Source organism: Ammodytes marinus (genome assembly GCF_949987685.1).
Source record: "Ammodytes marinus genome assembly, chromosome: 4".
In the NCBI taxonomy this organism is placed as follows: Eukaryota; Metazoa; Chordata; class Actinopteri; order Uranoscopiformes; family Ammodytidae; genus Ammodytes; species Ammodytes marinus.
Genome location: NC_137233.1, coordinates 29,757,883 through 29,777,105, shown reverse-complemented (window position 1 = coordinate 29,777,105; position 19,223 = coordinate 29,757,883). Strand labels below are relative to the sequence as shown.

Genomic DNA, 19,223 nt, shown 5'->3' with positions numbered 1-19,223 from the left:
TACAGTAAACCCCGCGTGCTAAGGAGGTGCGCGAACCCAATTCATCCAACAGAGGAGTGATCATCTGTGAGGAAGCCACGAAACCAATAAACTATAATCCTTCACTACTAAATAGAAGGCTATTGTGCTGACTAAATGTGTGAACCGTGTGAGAAGAAACTCTATGCTACACTACTTTACACGGTAATCAAGAAGATTAAGGATAATACTCTTCTCAATAGGCATTTAACTAATTAAACCGTTATAAACACGTAGCTACCATATGAGTAGTATCTGTGTAGTAAAACATATATTTTACACACTATCAGTATTAGCATGAGAAACATGCCTCTGTGTTTGCTTGAGATGTAGCCACGAACTTCGTGTAAAGGAAGAAAAATATGAAGTATGAGTATCTACTTCTTTTAGCGGAGGTGCACGGCCCATGGCTGTCAGTGTCTCGTCTCCAACTAGATAATTCGTCTTTGAGTTCAATGAGAGGAGAGTGGACATGAACTGAAAGACACAAACCCATAGCGAGTATATTTGGCGTGAGGAACCCCCTTCAAAGAGAGAGAGAGAACAAATACTTTCAGCTACAGTCATTAGGAAAATGCAACGATGAGTCAGGCCCCGATGAATGAGTTCATTCCCCCTCCGGAGTGTCCTGTTTTTGAGCCCAGCTGGGAGGAATTCTCCGACCCTTTTGCGTACATCAACAAAATACGACCCATTGCAGAGAAAACTGGCATCTGCAAAATCCGACCACCGCCTGTGAGTCTATATTTAATTCCCCCGTTATATATTTTACTGGTTTCTCTAAGCGTGGAATGTCGGCCCCGGCTACTGTTTATAATTAAGCAAAAGCAAAGTTGTGTTTGTGGACAGGTTTCCAACATGGCGGATTGCGGCTCTGAGTTGAATTGTCAGCTCGAGCGCAGTCCGGTCTGATGTTGTTAAAGAAGCTCTTCCAGGAGAAAAACCCTCGTGTTTAATAACTTTTAAGCCTCCAATAACACACGGTATGTTCTAAACATAACCGCCCCCTCAAGGATTACATTGAATAAATAATATAAATAATTATTTAAACGGCAAAGTTTGCCTGTGTGCACACATAATGGAAAGTGTTGACCGTTGACGTTAGGATGAAAACGCTTCCTGGACTGGTCTCACGGAAATAGCTCACCGATGTTTAAGCTTGTCCTTAAACAGTTGTCGAACATATATCCCAACTTTCTCGGCTGGATTTGATATATTTAGCCCGTGTGAGTGAGACGTTAATCGGGCCTGTTTTAAAGCTGCAGTTGTCCATGTAGTGTTAGGTACGTGCTCGGCGACGGACTGTTTATGGAGAGAGGGGTTGGTTCTACACCGGCCACTCTGCTGCTGCTCACACTATACTATCAGCTTAACTCTTGACGAGTGGTTTCAATTCTTGACATTGTTAGTTTTTTTTTTGTGGAAAATCTAACCCACGCAGAATAGTGTTGTCGTTATCGTTATGATGAAAACAACTCTCGTTTGCCTTTTTTAAAGCTATAAAAGGCTATTGGCCTAGGCCTAATATTTTCTTATTCTGTTATTGAAGGAGTATTCTACCATTATCCATCCATACCTTACTTAGGCCATATCATGTCAAATATCAAGTCTTTCAGCACAGACAGAAAATGAAATAGCTAGAGGCCCCCTCCGCCCCAATAATAAATAAATAGCCTAAATAAATAATATCTGAAAGAGAATATTCAAGGGTGTGTCCAAGCTTCCACGCAAATAAGATAAAAGGGCAAGTCCTAATGAAATAGGCCTAATCCATGTGTCTGTTTAATAGCATTAAGGGCCTGGATGGAAATTGACTGCTATTTTGTGTGTGCGCCGTCAGATAAAACGAGACTCGTCTGTGGTCTAAACGAGGAAACTGTAAAAGGACATTTTGCACGGTTAAACCGGGCGGGTAGGGGTGAGGGGCTGCAATAAAATAAAATTGGTTGGGGGGCTGCTTAGTGTTTGCTTGACCAAAAACAAACAAAACAAAAAACTGAGAAAGCATGGATGAAAAACGCTCAGCTCATGTAAACAAAAGAAGGCGAAGTGCTTTATAGGCCTACTCTCATGGGACATTCTAAGGAAAGGTTACAATGCATAAAGAGATTGTATCGTTTACTCTCTAGCCTGAGGCGCACGTTCCTGATATCAGTCTTTGCATAGTTGTGATCACTATGACTTAATTTATTTATTATACTATATGTTAAGCAGCATGTCCAAAAAGTAAAAATTCAACGCTTGCTTTTTGAGTTGATACTGGTTTATAAAATAGTTTTATTTATTATTGGATCAAATGTTACCATTTGTCGAACACTTTGTTAGCACCATTGTCCGCTGTCCTGTCTCACCCACTAGCAGTTTGTTCTAAACATAACAAACGTCGTTTTTCAGTGGGCAGGTCATAAAAAAACGGTAAATCTCTAATGTGAACCTGAGTTCTAGAATGTAGATTTCTGCTGAGGCAAAAATATCAATAGTGACATTTCAGTAGTAACACTCGGTGTACACTTAAAATCATGAGTGCTTTATTTAATTTATTTATTTATTTAGACAGGATCTGACCTTGTTTTCAGAATGGAAGAAGGCGTTGCAAGATAACCTGTTTTAGATCAGGAATTACTGTTTGCACAGTATGCAGTCATTACTTCCTTGGAGGTTTTACACAAGTCACATTTTGACTGTAGATGTTAGTAGCATACATGCAAATGATTTTCAGTGATATCTTAAGGCTGTTTGTGGCTAATGTCTAACCACTCAGATTTGGCATTTTGTACTTTGTTACAGTCTTGTTGTGTTCAGACCAAAATTGATCTTGTATTGTCACCTTTTGTGGTCAGACTTGCATGTGAAGGATGGTCAAAAAGTAAAGAGTTGGAGTGCAGTTCCATATGTTTTTTTCAAGCGATTGTTTTCCTTTGCATGCCAGGACATTAGCTGTTGTAATCCATCTTTGTGTACAGATTATTAAATGGTGTTAATGCATCTGTTGTTGTCCCTACTCTGACTAGCGTTTCCATCCTAGAAAAAAAAAATAGCCTGTCTGGACTGCAGACCCAGTTTGAATTAGTTCCAGAGCTGTAGTTCAATTTCCAGGTACAGCTGAGTCGGGTCACATGATCAGTTTAAATATCTTGTGTGCTAAAATGGCATGTTTCCCTTTTCATTGCAATGTGGTATCAGTTGGAGTTTGGCTCTAAAATGTGAACTTGGTTATTTTTAATCAAAACCAAGATCAAATCATAGTGCTAATGGCTTCATTTGGTTAAAAAAATATATGTAATAACAAGTTCTAGTAATACATATTCAACAATTGCCTGCAAAGCTGCTGTTAGCCTGTTGGGTTTGTCTAATTAGATTTTATACTGTGGTGTGGTATTTCTACAATTCGAAAACAGAGAATCTGAGCCATTAAAGGAAAAGTCATCATCCATTCAGTGCTGTGGCACAGCGAGCTGGACAGACATTATTTTATGACTTATTAAGAGTTGATAGATTTCAATGTTAGTTTTCTTATTGGGTGTGTATTAATTTAACAGGCTAATGCACTAATGTCTGTGTCTTAGTAACATACTTTTTCAAGGGCAAACTTGAAACCTGAAGCTCATATAGGATAAACACTTGCCTGTTCCATAGTGTCAGTAATGACTCTTGGATATTGAGAATCTATGAAGAAATAACTGGATTACTTTGACTCTACATGTTTAGAGTTTTGTGCTTACTAAATAGCAGCTCTTCAGCCACCAAAGTCAGCGTGTTTTGCAGCGTATATCTTTGCCAGCTTCACATTGAGCATGATTACTCACTTTTATATCACACTCTCAGTTTCTGTCATATGTAAACAACTATTGACAAAGCAGCAGGAGCGTGGTATGGTATCGCACATCTAATGATTTAAAACTGAGATTATCTCGCTGATTCTTGAGATACCACACTGACACTGTTCTCTAGTCTTGCAGGAAGTTGTGCGGTCTAGGTTTGTTTTGATACACAGCGTGCAAGTGCACTAATATCAGCCATATCAGTGTTCAGTCAGACAGTAAGACAGTTGGTGTAGTTAAGTTGGCTCAAGTAGCAATGCGAAAGATATGTATTTATTTTTTCAGAAGTCACATCCTGGTGACATTTGGTATTCTATAAATACACCACTTTTATTTAAAGATGCTGAAAAAACCATTTGAGGGCGTTTTTAAAATGTTAGTGTTTAGTTTTTCTTTTAACATCACTGTGCTGTCAGATGTAAATAATAATGTTAATCTTCCAGTGTTGTTTTGTGCATCTAACGCTCAATGAACCATTATTCAATCACCACACTATCTGTGCCTGTTTGCACAGACACACTTTGACTTCCTGTAGGTCTGCCTACAAAAACAGACTTCAGGTTTTACAAGAAAAGCTGCGGTTCCTTGGAGGCTGGTTGTGTGTTAAGACTTTAACTACCGATTGACTACATGCCTGTAAAGAAGATCAGAGCACAGATGTTAAAATATCACACTGAAGTGATGAGAGGCAACAAACAAAACGCCTTTCTCCTTTGTTGTACATAACTAAAATTCTGTTAATTGTTTTTTGTTTTTTTAAGGAAATAGTTTTTTCAAGGCCACAATGCAATATTCAAAGACATGGCTGAGGATGTTTAAATGAAATTATATTCCTAACCTGTTATGAAGTCTAACGGAGCTAAAGAGCCAATGACAGGCTGAAAATATGGAGCAGTTACCTAACACATTCATTTCGGTTCTGGGGTTTTCATGGGATTTGTTGACAAAAAAAACAAATCTACAATAGTGTCAGCCTTATCTTTGAAGACATGCTATGAGTGGTTTGACTTAAACTGCCCATGGAGCCTTGTTTTACATGAGGGTAAAACACTTAAACTTAAATTCAGTTACAAAGGCTTCTCTTTACGTAAATATTTTTTTGTGATAATTAATAAAATAATCTTTCTTTTCTTCTCTCAGGACTGGCAGCCGCCATTCGCCTGTGATGTTGACAGACTGAAGTTCACACCACGGATACAGAGACTTAATGAGTTGGAGGTACATTCATCTTTTATGTTTATACATTTAAGACACAATATGCAGTGTGTGTGTGTGTGTATATAAGTTATTTGGAAAGTAAAAAGGCAATCGATGATTCAATGCTGACATTTAAAATGTTATGTTATTGCAAAAATGTTCGCATGCTTCTTAGAAATATCTGATAAATCCTTGTTGAGCTGTTTAGTCACTTTAAGGAGTCAGATTAGCTATTAGATCTATATTTAAGCCACTAATCAGTTTAGGTTTCTCTAAACAATAGCACTAAACCGTTCAATGTTTTTTTTTTTTTTTTTTTTTGTGCGTTTAGGCTCAGACAAGAGTCAAGCTCAACTTCCTGGACCAAATAGCGAAATTCTGGGAGCTTCAAGGATGCACTCTGAAGATCCCTCACGTGGAAAGAAAGATTTTGGATCTTTACCAGCTGAATAAGGTACACGGTGCAACTCCTGGCTGGTTTTAAAATCAGGACTACAATTTAATCATGCATATATTAACGATAAAATATTTATTTACATTATGAAATATAAAACGGCGTTCTGCACGTACTTACTGAATATGTAATGTCTCTCTTTTCAAGCTGGTGAATGAAGAGGGAGGCTTCGATGCGGTCTGCAAAGAGCGCCGATGGACAAAGATATCCGTCAAGATGGGCTTTGCTCCAGGCAAGGCTATTGGCTCCCATCTGCGGACACACTACGAGAGGATCCTCTATCCATTCCATGTGTTCCAGACGGGAGACAATCTGCCTGTATGTCCTATTTCTCATCTTCCTCTTTCCCGAGTAGAGCAGCAGTAGTTAGACAGGTCTCTTCATAGTTGAGTGGATGTTTATTGAAAGAATACATTTTCTATTGAAGTGCCCTTTCAAGCTACAGATTTGTATTATTATTTATTCACTCATAAGTACTGACTAGAGCCCTTCCCTTACTATCACACAGTGCACACAGTTATTACTGTAGTTTTACGGTATTGAAATTAGGTGAAATCTCTATTTGAATAGAGTCACAGTGGCCCCATGACCTAATTTGTGACTATAATAGAAACAACAGTTGCACAAACAGTTCCACATACTGCAACGGAGGTGGGCTGATAACACAGGACACACAGTTATCAAAGATGGTTACTTTGTTTACTTTGGGTGATAGTGTGACTATCTTCTAGGGATAGACACAACAACAACTAGAGCATTCGTTAAAAAAGATTTCCCATTTATGTAATTCAGTTGGCATCAGAAATCAAATCACTAAACAGTTGAAGCAATATATATTCACAAAGTCTCCACTTAGATCTACTATTACAAGGTGCAGACAGGTACTTTTTAGGGGAAGGCTCCTTTAATCGTTGATACTATAATGTAATAGGGTTATTCAAGGGGCAAGATGTTATAAACCCAAGCATGTTGTCTGTTATTAAGATATGTTCATACTCTTAGGATATTTTGCCACAGTCAAGCCTTGACATTTCTTTTCTCTTAAATTCTTCAAGTGCTTCAGTTACATTCAACCATTCACTTCACTTTTACATTGGTTTTTAAATTAGATTTGACAGGACAAAATCATTTTTATATTCAATTTTAAGGAACACACAGTTTTTTGTGGAAACTGTTGGATTTGTCAATTGCCATACACTTCTTAGGATCATATCTATGTACAGTATCTGATGTAAAATTAAATTAAGGGTTTTGTTCCTTTGGCCCTAATAGCTGGTACATGGTTTGATATTTTTGTGTTCACATAGTTTTGAGTCAGGCTTGTTCAGTGTTTGGTGTCACTTTCATCACACTGACCTTGTTCTCTTTGCAGAAAGCCACCTTGACCAATGACACTAAAGATAAGGAGTACACCCCTCATGATCTGCCACAGCGGCAGTCTGTCCAGCCCCAGGAAACCTGCAGCATAGCTCGCAGAGCAAAACGAATGAGATCTGAAGTGAGTCTCTCCCTCTGTTCTCTTGACATGATCACTTGTACTATGTTTAATTCATCATGTGTAAGATATGCTAATGGCTGTCCCTTTTTAGATCTCAATGTTCGTGTTCATATACAATCCACAGTTGATCCTAATCTATATTGTGACTGTGGCCATGAGTCAAGCCACATATTTTTCATACCATTAGTCTGGTGTAGAAGGACATTCTTCATCACTAATTGAGCATCCAGTAGAATGAGCTGTTGTTCTCTCTGACTCTCTGCCTGACTCTTGACAGAGAGGCTGTGTGAAAACAGAACCTGGGGAAGTGTGCGAGAATCGTCCCAATCTCAGGAGGAGGATGGGAACGTACTCAACCAAACCAGAACCTGGTAAGTGTAAAGCAAGCAATCCGTTAAGTAAAGGGGACTGTCGGTTAAAATGAGTCACGTTTTATTGGAGAATCTGAAACCTAACATTGAGCCTTTTTCATCCATGTGTTCCAGTGAGGATGGCGGTCACCGAGGTCAAAAAGGAGCCCATTGAAGACGAGTATAGTCTAACAAACAATGAAGAAAGCCTGAATAAGATGAACAAACCTCCGTCTAGTAAAGTAAGTGCTCTGTTTTGCTTTGTAACACAGGCCTATATTGTGCTAATAAACATATATCTATATATCTACGTTATAAGGTTTTACTCTCTTAAACCAGTTGTTATGAGACATGGCGCTCACAGCTGTTGTGTGTGTGTGCTCAGGTGGACCAGTATATGTGCCTGGTGTGTGGCAAAGGGACTGCCGAGGACCGCCTGCTGCTGTGTGACGGCTGCGACGACAGCTATCACATCTTCTGTCTGATCCCTCCCCTCCACGATGTTCCTAAAGGAGACTGGAGGTGTCCCAAGTGCCTGGCACAGGTGAGCTGCACACCCTAATCCACCTCTGGGAACAAAATGCTGGCTGAAAAGTTCATAATAAAAGTGCATAATTATCCGCCCGATATCCACTGATTATAATAAAAAAAAAAATCTTTATGTTGTTTTTTTTTTTTTTTTTTTTACAGGAATGTGGCAAACCTCCTGTCGCTTTTGGCTTCGAGCAGGCGGGCAGGAGTTACACCCTCCAATCTTTTGGAGACATGGCTGACTCCTTCAAGTCTGATTATTTCAACATGCCGGTTCATGTGAGTTTGTCCTCCTTCTAAGTAGTATGTGGTTAACTCTTGGTCTTACTGCATGAGGGGGTCGGGGGGGTGAAGAGGTGAGGAGGTTATAGGTTAGAGGGCTGGCCTAGGGGGGAGAAGGGCAAAGCAGACCTTGTGACTGGTTTCCTTTTATAAGACATGATTTCTTGTCAATGGTCCCAGCAGACATCCCCATGACGTGTTGCAGTGACGCTAAAAACACCTTCTTTGATATGTTTACCACAATTCAACCCTGTCGCCATCTTGTGTGTTTTTTTTTTTAGATGGTTCCTACTGAGCTGGTGGAGAAAGAGTTCTGGCGTCTGGTCAGCACCATTGAAGACGATGTCACTGTAGAGTATGGAGCAGACATCGCCTCCAAGGAGTTTGGGAGTGGTTTCCCTGTGAAGAACAGCCATTTTGAAGTCTCTCCTGAGGATGAGGTACAATCTACCTGCTGTTACAGGCGTGATGTATCCTATTTCTCCACTCGTCAAATTCATTCTTCTCCATAATTAGTTTTTTTTATTTAAGACTTGCATGTTACTGAAAAGAAACTAAACCAATATGAAAACCTTTTGTCTCTTTAAAGTGGACTTGGGTTTGTTTGTCATCACAACCTTTTTAAAGATTGATTCCTTATCAAACCACGTCTAAAAACAAGCCGTCCCACATTATTTGACAAACATGCATCACAACAGCAAAAATAAATTCTCCAAATAATGTTTTTCAAAACAACCTTTGGTTTTTCCGCTTGTACATACTAGGATGATAAACACCACAGATTATTATTTTATGATTAAGGATTCCCATAATAACTGCTCTAATGCCATCTGGACTATATATTGGAGTCAGAAGCCATGTTGGGTGCTGAGACCTGTCTCTGACCCCGCAGCATTACCTGAGCAGTGGCTGGAACCTGAACAACATGCCGGTGCTGGATTCCTCGGTGCTGACTCACATTACAGCCGACATCTGCGGGATGAAGTTACCCTGGCTCTACGTTGGCATGTGCTTCTCCTCCTTCTGCTGGCATATTGAGGACCACTGGAGCTACTCCATCAACTATCTTCACTGGTAAAGTGCACTCTCAAACTCCATTTTGTGTCTAAATAAATTGATACTTAAATTTCAAATACACTGGTGTTTCCACAAGGAATGCAGTTTTATGGATATTGCAACTATCCTGGTTTTGTAATGAATATTCTAGCTCATCACATTCCTGTAAAATATAATTAAGGCATATTCAATCACTAATAGTTTTGACCATATGTGCAGGGGGGAACCCAAGACGTGGTATGGGGTCCCTGGTTACGCTGCAGAGCATCTGGAGTCGGTCATGAAGAATCTTGCACCTGAGCTGTTTGTGTCTCAGCCTGATCTCCTTCACCAGCTGGTCACCATCATGAATCCAAACACGCTGATGAACAACGGAGTCCCGGTAACCTGATCACTGTTACACTCATCACATTTAAATGTTTGAAACTGCGATGACAAAGTTCATGTACATTTAATCGCGTCACTAATACACAGAAAGTGTGCGTGTCAAAATAAATCCAAAATTCTTAATCCTCTGACGTCAATAAAGTATATAGACATGTGGGCGTGTCTTACAACTTGAGATTTATTCAAACGTTTTGTCTTTTCTTACGGATAACTAGATCTATCGCACCAACCAATGCGCAGGCGAGTTTGTCATCACATTCCCCAGAGCTTACCACAGTGGATTCAACCAGGGTTTCAACTTTGCGGAAGCCGTCAACTTTTGCACCATGGATTGGGTAAGAGTCCATATTATCTGTCTGTTTGCACAAGACGGGATTATTTGTTAACTTGTCTTGGCTAGAGTGTAGGGCCTCTGCAACACCACCCCCTATGATAAAAGTTTTGGTTGCTTATATTTTTCCCTGACAGATGCCCATTGGCCGTAACTGTGTGACACACTACCGCCAGCTGAGCAGATACTGTGTCTTCTCCCACGATGAGATGGTTTGTAACATGGCTTCTAAAGCAGACACCATGGAAATCGACCTGGCGTCCGCCGTGCAGAAGGAGATGATCGTCATGGTCGCAGAAGAAGAGAAACTAAGAAACAAGATTAACAGGATGGTGGGTAGTTTTTCATCTTTCCCATTAATTGTGTATTTTTAATGTAGTTCAATGATGGCGGGATATATCTTTAGAATTTCACATGAGTTGACTTTCACTGTGAATCCTATTAAAATTTCATTTAAGTTTATTGTGTTAACTCCTTCAAAGTAGTGTCAAGGCTGTTATACCCTTAATGATGTACGATCAAAGATACATTAGGGGCAAAAAATGAAATTTATATTTCTCATAATGGAAGATCAGGAGACTTTTTATTTGTCTGCACATCTGTCTCATTAGTTCCTCTTGAGTCTCTAATGACTGAATGTGTTTCCTCCAGGGTGTGGTGCAATCTCGCCAAGTGGATTATGAGGTGCTCCCAGATGAGGAGCGGCAGTGCTGCAAGTGTCGGACCACCTGCTACCTGTCTGGCATCACCTGTGCCTGCAGTCCTGACAAGATGGTTTGTCTGTACCACGCCCAGGACCTCTGCTCCTGCCCCCATAGCAACCGTACACTCCAGTGAGTCTTCAGTAACCACAACAACTGAATATACTTGCCTTTACTCTTGTCTTAACTTCTATTATATCAAAGATTTACCGCAAATGCTATCCTAAAAGGAATAGGAAAAGAAAAAATAATCAATTAATTCATGAAAAAAATAACATTTAAACACCAAATTACGTACCAAAATGTGTAGCTTGTCCTGCTTTGTCTGCAAATAAAAATAAAAAAGTCAAAATCACACTAGGAACCAGGGAAATGTTCCAGTTCTGAGGCAGTGTCATGAAAATATTTAATGCTCTTAGATGATAAGAATTATTTTTTTGGATTCTTATTTTGATAGCTCCTACAAATTACAACTGTTTTCTAAAAATCATATCAGATGTAGTTATATAAAAAAAACAAAGCAGTTTGGCTTTGCAGTAATACACTTGAATTAGTTGTACTTAGGTATTCTTAACTCATGGACAATAAGCTTTTTAAGAGAGGGCACCCAATGCCTGCCTTCCGTGTCATTTTACAGTAGGCACTAAGTGGGAGAAATATTGCACTTATTGAGTGTGACAGATGTCAGTCATCACTGTATATCCTTTTTGTAATTTCTTTTTTCTTTGCAGTTACAAGTTAAAGCTGGACCAGTTGTATCCGATGATGGCATCGGTGACGCTGCGTGTGGAGTCATTTAAAGACTGGCTCTGTAATGTGCAGGACATCTTGGAGAACAAAGGAATCAAGAAAAAAGGTTAGAGGTTAAAATGAGTTGTCTCCGAAATGTCCTTTACCTGCCTCTCATTCCTACTCTTGGCAGCTGGCCACACTGTGCTACATTTTAAGTTCTTAGATTTTGAACGGTCTTCTGCTCAGGTTTGGAGGAGCTTCACAGCCTGGTCGATCAGGCTGAAACAAAGGCCTTCCCACAGACCAGCCTCGTGGATAAGCTACGCACAGTCGCTGCAGAGGCTGATAAAGTAGCTGCCACAGCACAACAGCTTCTCAACGGAAAGAGGCAGACCAGGTACTACACAGACATTTGACTTTGTTCTCTCCTCGTGTGGTTTAAATTCAAATGTTACACAAATGTATTTCCATATGATAGAAATTAAACCAAAACACAGGGTACCTTGTCTGTAAAGATGAGCTGTGTTGATTCTGACCCATAATGCATCACACTCAACATTGTAATAAATGTATATTTTTAGTTAAAAAAATTACAAGGTGCCAGCATCACATTTTGGAACCAACAGATTTGATTTGATTTTAGTTTTCAGTCATGTTGATGCGTGTTTTGTTGAGCAGTTTCCGTGTGTACTTCAGGTATCGTTCTGGAGGAGGAAAGTCTCCGAACCAGAACGAGTTGACTGTGGAGGAGCTGAGGTCTTTTGTCCAACAGTTGGACAACCTGCCGTGCAACATCCGACAGGCTCCGTTACTGAAGGTTAGTCAATTAGGGTTTGATGCATTCACTTCTTGACATGAGTCCGTTGTACAATTTCTCTGACGACCTGAATCTCAAATGTCTTTCAAATTGAATTTCTTGCTTTGTAAAATCAGCACATATAAAACCTTCAATTTCGTCACACTTTCACATGAAAGTCTAACAATGTTTGGTGTATGCTAGTAATTTTTTTTTAGTGTTTAAAAGAGGTGAAATATCCGTCCTTAAACTCTTGTTGACTGTGACCTCCAGGACCTGTTGACCCGGGTGGATGACTTCCAGCAGCGCAGTGAGCGTCTCCTGTCAGACGAGTCCCCCAGTCCTCTGGAGCTGCAGGAGCTGCTGGATGTGAGCCTGGGCCTGGACGTGGAGCTGCCTCAGCTGCCCCTGCTGAGGGAGAGACTGGAGCAGGCGCGCTGGCTGGAGGCCGTGCAGCAGGCCAGCGGCCGGCCAGACAGCCTGTGTCTGGACACCATGAGGAGGCTGATAGACCAGGGCGTGGGCCTGGCCCCTCACAGCTCAGTGGAAAGAGCCATGGCTCGTCTGCAAGAGCTGCTGACGGTGTCTGAGCAGTGGGAGGAGCGAGTTCTCGGTCTCATGGAAGCCAGGTGAGGACACTGATGATCATTAGGGCGTATCTCCATCCCTACCACAACAGTTTGTATAGCTCTTTAGTTTTTGTGTCACTCCCCGTCTGTGGTTGAAGAAAAGAAACGCATAACAAATACTACTAATTAATATAAAGAAAGTATGATCCATTTACAATGTTTCAAGTCAGACACTTCAACTTTTTATTCCCTCCTAACGGATATATATATATACACAGTATATATACACAGTATATATACATTATTTTTTTAAACAGATGTTATATATATATATAACATTGCATAATATTTAAACAGGCAAAGTTTTAGCATGAAGTATTAGTATACCTTGTTAAGCATAGTAATGCTAAAAATGTACAAATACAATACCCCCAGTACTTAGAATTCAGTTCCAGTTATGATGAACCTTCTTGCTGTAACTTTGTTCAGATATAATGTTTGTAAGTTTATATTTCCCGAGAGCAAACCATTGATGGTTTTGCAAGTTTCAATTACTTTGAAAAGCGCCGTCCAATGTGAAGTGAAACCGTGAAATCAGCTTTACTTCAGACGGTGCCGAGCAAAATGTGCCAAGTCTGCAGAGTTGGATCATGGTGGATAAAGAGGATCACAGTGTTGTGACAGTGCTTAACCCGCTAATGGCTCCACATGAGCTACACACTGTAAAGCAGCAGAATCTGCCACAGCAAGTCTCATGGGACGTTTGACGTTTATATAAATCAGAAACGCAATCTTTCAAAACTGAAACGCACATGACTGAAGATAAACTGGCACTCCTGTCTTTAGTAAAACTCTGTGTCTCTTCACAGCCCCCATCCCAGCATAGAAACGGTTGATGCTGCTCTACAAGAAGTAGAAAACATCCCGGCCTATCTGCCCAACTGTCTGCAGCTCAAGGACGTCGTCACCAAGGCCAAGAAGTGGCTCCATGAAGCCGAAGCACTCCAGGTGAAATATGCGTCCACGCTTACTGTTCTCAGCACTTTGAACACTGTGGGAGATGGCTGGGTTTTGATCATTGATGTTGTGTGTGCCCGCTTGCAGCTCGGGGGACGTATCCCTGTGCTGGACAGCCTCTCTGAGCTGGTTCTCAGAGCAGAAGGAATCCCAGTCAGGCTGGAGCCGCTGAGTCGACTGGAGGCCCTCGTCAGCGATGTGCAGACCTGGAAGGAGAGCGCAGCAAAGACATTCCTACTGAAAAACTCCCCTTTCTCTCTCCTCGAGGTAAACTGATATTATTAGATGTGCTCGGTTCAAAGCCTTTTTTTCAAGTGTGTCGGTGTCCAAAAATAATGTGCGTTTTGCCTTCATGTTTTCAGGTGCTTTGCCCGAGATGTGATGTAGGGAGCGGGCATCAGAAGGCAAGATCTAAGAAAGCAAAAGAAGCCGCACTGAGCAGTAGAAAATCTTCAACAAAGCTGGAGTCTCTGTGCGATGTGGAGCGAGCTCTGTCTGAGAGCAAGGACTCTGCCTCTGCTGTGAGTGGAGCTGGAGTATTCTAAGTTCTGACATCTGTGTCACAATAAAAAAAGGGCTCCCGAAAAACTGAAATCATTTACACTTTTCATGATTGCAACTTACAGAATATTTTCATCTTGTGTTTTCAGTTAAATTACATTTTTAGGACAGTTGAGTTTTTTTGGGTGAATTTAGAACAAATGTGTGTGTGTGTGTGTGTGTGTGTGTGTGTGTGTGTGTGTGTGTGTGTGTGTGTGTGTGTGTGTGTGTGTGTGTATATAAAGATTATTTATTTTCTGATTACCTTGAGTCTGCTTAAGTGAGACCTTTACTCAGAAAATAAATCAACTAAAGACTTAATAAATTAATTGGCATAATTCTGTATGGCATGTTTAAAGACGTAAGGTTAAATTCACTCAGCCTAAAATGATATGCTGCCCGAGACGCCCATTGCAGGGAACTAGAACTAGTGGCCATTAATAATTAAAAACGTGTCGAGCCGTAATCTGGCCACTATTATTAATGTGATTACGTTCCCTTTCCACACAGATGGCCACGCTCGCTGAGGTCCGACAGAGGGAGATGGAGATCTTGTTGGCTTTGCGCACTTCAAACGAGTCCAAGCTTCTTCCTGCTGAGAACTGTTGTGCGCTCAGTGTCTGTGTTTGCCAAAAGGCTCCTTCGGGTGCCATGGTGCAGTGTGAGCTCTGTCGAGAAGTTTTCCACGGCGGCTGCGTTAAAACCACGGCAGACGTGGACTGCGGCCAAGCCTGGCTCTGCCCGCTCTGCCAGCGGTCCAGGAAACCCCCTCTGGACAAGGTCCTGCCCCTGTTGGCTTCGCTGCAGAGGATCCGGGTCAGACTGCCAGAGGGGGACGCCCTGCGCTTCCTCATCGAGAGGACGGTGCGATGGCAGCACAGAGTTCAGCAGGCCTGTGCAGAGGGCGTGCTGGAGAAGGTGTCAAAGATGGTCAGTGATTACGCAATGTTGTAACTCTGTGTTAATATGTTTGAATTGAAGAGTCTCTTTGTTGTTGCTATAATTCCCCCATCGGAGTCTCTTTGCTTTATTCACTACACACTGAAGTAGACCCACTGATCACTGTCAAGAAAACTAAAAATGGATTGTTCTTTATTTCAGGGAAGAGTTGGAACCGGAGTATTTTCGCATCTCACTCAGGAAATAAATGGTTCACATTTTTACACAGAGCGCCAGTCTGTTCCACTTCAGGGTCAGTATTAAACCTTTTGAGCACTTTGCATCTAAGCACACTTTAATTTTCTTGATTATTGTTTCACTGCTGAACTCTCATCATTGCTCATCCTGTTTATCCCAGGTCTGGGTCCTGAGCTGGAGGAGCTGATGGTGGAGGGATTCCTGCTGCAGGTCACTCTTCCTGAAACAGAGCAGCTGTACAGATACCTGCTGTACAAACTGGCCCCTGTGCCTTCACATAGCACCCCCTGTGGGAGCGACACGGAACAGGACCAACACTCCTCGAGGGGAAGCCCCCCCCACCACAAGGTAACCACAAATTCAGCAACGGTTTATTGCGTGTTGTTTACATTCAGTATCACACTTATTACGTATAATCACTTCTTTCTGGTATATTTGTGACATAATGCAGAATGGAGTTTCCAGTCTCAAAAAGGAGGAGGTGAACAGTCAGAGCAAAAGGAGCAAGCGACGTAACGAAAGCTCCGACCATCAGCACAGCGAGAAGCCCAAGAAGATCCGCAAAAAGAAATGCAAGAAAAGCAAGGAGAAGAGCGAAGAGACGAAGAGGACTTGTTCTCCCACGTACACAGTGTCTGACCCTGCTGCTTCAGACTCCGAGGAGGAAGACTACTCGCTGTGTGCTGCACCATGGTGCAGAGAGCCAGAGGGAGATGAGGTTTGTATTAGATCCCTTTACTGATCTTCGTGTTTTCTCCAAATGAACCATAAACAATGATCAAGAACACAGTAAAAAGACTTTTCTCTCATCATCTTCAGGTGAACTGGGTCCAGTGTGACGGCAGCTGCAATCAGTGGTTTCACCAGATCTGTGTAGGAGTGTCTGCTGAGCGAGCAGAGAAAGACGACTATATTTGCATAAGCTGCACACAGCCGGACTACGACAGGGGTGAATGACGACCAAATCAAAAAAGACTTCTGAAGGATCAGCAGTTTCTTTGCAAGCTGCAGCACTTAGGTGCACACCTGAACTCTGTGTGCCCAGTGGCTCTGTCCCCTTTACCTTCTGGCTTGCCCATAGTTTAACATGGTGCTATTCACTGTTTCTCCAGAGTTACAAAAGACTTTGTCACTGTTTCGGTCCCGTGGCTGGTTTTTCCAGCCAATCAACTAATCCTTTCTGGAACTTTCCGAGACTTGCTGCAGTTGTACAAAATGGCAAAATGTTTCAAGAACCAACCGCGCAGGGATTTTTCAACCAAAAGAAAAGTCAATTTGACATCACATTTTAGAACTGCTTTTCTTTTTCTTTTTTACATGCATCTGAACAATGTGAAACTTATCTTCCTCTTGTAGAGTTAATATTATTTATCTAAGCAATAACTGAACTGATTCATTGAGGTTCAGTTTTCACCTGAGCTATATTTGTTCTTAGAAATTATTTTATAGAATGCCTTTGTGGAGCAAAAACCCTGAATTCACTTTATGAATCCTAATGATTTTACACAGTTCAATTGAAATTTGTGAACAGAAATAGATTTAATTAGTTACAAGAGAGCAATGACTTTATGTCCGAGCTTGTTGGTCTAAAACCTTCACCTCAATATTTACCCACATCCCTTATAAAATCAATCTTTGATTGCTTCCCTTTGGCGCTGTCTGTGGAAGGAAGTCCTGGACCCCTTGTTACCGGTGTTGCGTGAGATTTGATTATGTTCACAAAATGAAAATGAACTGTCCGACATCAAAGGAATGTACATTTTGTTTGAGGGTGGATTTTTCCTCTTTATGGTTTAGGATGAAAATATTGTGTTGGACTTAGATTTAACACACTGTGTGAATTAATTGCCACGGGTATATGACCTTTTTCTGCTCCTTTTTCGGTAAATAATATAATTCATATGTTGCGGTTTGCATTATAAAATAAAAATGTTTGTTCCCATATGCCTGGACTCGTCAATGTTACAGAAGTCACAAGTGATTTTGAACATGTCATACAGAAAATTGTATAAAGTTTTTATTCTCATGCCATATATTGCAAATTGAAGCGGCTGACCTGAGGTTGACCTGTTGGTGTTCTGTAAAACCAGCTGAGAAAATGTAAAAAAGATATCTTGACAAAGTGACGACCTCAAAGACGTGGTCTGAATTCACTGCTGCAATGGCTACACACAACTCTTTTACTGAGTTGAAGACATTTGCAGATTTTCTAAAGGGTTTTCAAAAACTACTAAAGAACATTCAGGGAAAGGTTGCTGTTCATGCAGAAAACCCACAGCTCAACAAAAACTGAGTGAGGTTGTGATTGTATCTGTAAAAGAGGAACTGCTGTAGTCAAATTGTCTATTTCAGGAACACACAATAACAACAGGAAACAGTCGTGTGTCTGTGTGGAAATGCAGATTTGATTATCAGTGATTTGATTATCAGTTTGTACAATAAGAAAAACGCCTATTTAAAAATATTCTTTCAATTTGGTTTAACTCCCATCCCTGTTTTATTGTAGAATGTGGTCAGCATCAAACAATACTGAACAGTGTAGCTCACTCAATTGTTTTCAGCATCGTGCAGAGAACATATTACAGTTTACAACACTTGAAAAATGGAAGAGTTTAGGCTTTATCAAATTGCCATTGTCTTTTCTGCCCTGTCTATTTGGTGGAGTTGGCACAGCTGTGGGTGCAAAATGCTCAAGTCAAGTGAACAGAATTCTAAATACCTTATGCAAAAATCATTTGATTTCACATCCTGAGCAGCCTTTAACATCTGTTATGCCTGTCAAATGTACATTTTTTTTTAAAGATTATTTTTGGGGATTTTTATAATTTTTATGCTTTATTGATAGTGTAGAGACAGAGTTGAAATGGGGCAGAGAGGGGAGTGACATGCAGAGAACGACCGCGGGCTGGAATCAAACCCGGATCTGCTGCTGGCCGAGGCCCATGGGGGGGGGGGACGCCCTACCAACTGAGCTAAGGGGCCCCCTCAAATTGTAATGCTCATTTGAGGAACTTTTTCTTTTCACCTTTAAGAGGTTATCGTCTGCATTAAAGTCCTTTTATCATCCGTAACTTTGTAATACAACAATATCTTGAGCAAGTTGAGTTCAACTGGTTAATCTGGTGTTACACTGGATAATCCTTAAATTTTTAGGCAGTCTCCCCGCTCTCTCAAAGGTTGTTGTCTAGACCATTTTTAATGAGGGTTATACTCGAGTTGCCCGTTTGCCATATTTGTAAAAAAAAAAAAATCGACAATGTATTTTGAGATGCTGTTGAATTGTACTGTGTAATACTGAAAGGTGTCCCCGGTATAATGAGTTGAGGTTCGATAAGAGTAAACCCCCTAACATTTTAACAAGATTTCCTATAAACTGTCAAAAATTTATATTTTCACTTCAGTAATTCTTAATTCCACATAAACGCAGTGAACTGATTCACTGCACAACTTACTGTTACAAAATACATTATTATTTATTCCTGTCCCATTTTATGTTTTGCCCAGTACAAATAATTTTTAAATTGTTATGTTGTTCTATCAGACTCAATATTTTAAATCTGAAATAACTATATAGTAAGGTGTCCCTGACAGACTCAATTCGGGGCAGAAGACTTTTAGTGTGTGACAGTATTTTTCACAACATTGCCTTAATATAATTTTTAGAATATTACCCCCATTATTATATTTTTGATTTATATTATTCTTTTTTAAATGTTTTTTATTTTTAAATGATTATTTACAATTATTTTAAGAAGCCCGATAATTTTTTTAAATGAAAACTATAATAAGTCCTATGCCTTGTTTTC

At 40.6% G+C, this 19,223-nt stretch overlaps 1 protein-coding gene across 1 annotated transcript; it reads left to right on the top strand.

Annotated features, from left to right (window-relative positions):
- The first annotated feature begins 479 nt into the window (after positions 1-479).
- On the top strand, positions 480-17,325 carry kdm5ba (lysine demethylase 5Ba). Its single transcript, XM_080026040.1, has 27 exons — positions 480-753; positions 4,980-5,057; positions 5,368-5,490; positions 5,638-5,808; positions 6,863-6,988; positions 7,266-7,359; positions 7,474-7,580; positions 7,724-7,882; positions 8,029-8,148; positions 8,433-8,591; positions 9,044-9,225; positions 9,427-9,589; positions 9,810-9,929; positions 10,063-10,257; positions 10,577-10,758; positions 11,358-11,482; positions 11,605-11,755; positions 12,055-12,175; positions 12,428-12,783; positions 13,593-13,731; positions 13,828-14,007; positions 14,103-14,261; positions 14,791-15,210; positions 15,382-15,472; positions 15,578-15,765; positions 15,869-16,135; positions 16,237-17,325. The coding sequence occupies exons 1-27, from the start codon at positions 601-603 to the stop codon at positions 16,372-16,374; spliced, it is 4,467 nt and encodes a 1,488-aa protein (XP_079882166.1). The 5' UTR covers positions 480-600; the 3' UTR covers positions 16,375-17,325.
- Positions 17,326-19,223: the final 1,898 nt, after the last annotated feature.

Bases quoted from the DNA above. Each gene is read 5' to 3' on its own strand.
- kdm5ba (XM_080026040.1), top strand. From the start codon at position 601: ATGAGTCAGGCCCCGATGAATGAGTTCATTCCCCCTCCGGAGTGTCCT. The intron at 5,058-5,367 runs GTACATTCATCT...TTGTGCGTTTAG, and splicing joins AGAGACTTAATGAGTTGGAG to GCTCAGACAAGAGTCAAGCT. The intron at 7,360-7,473 runs GTAAGTGTAAAG...CATGTGTTCCAG, and splicing joins CTCAACCAAACCAGAACCTG to TGAGGATGGCGGTCACCGAG.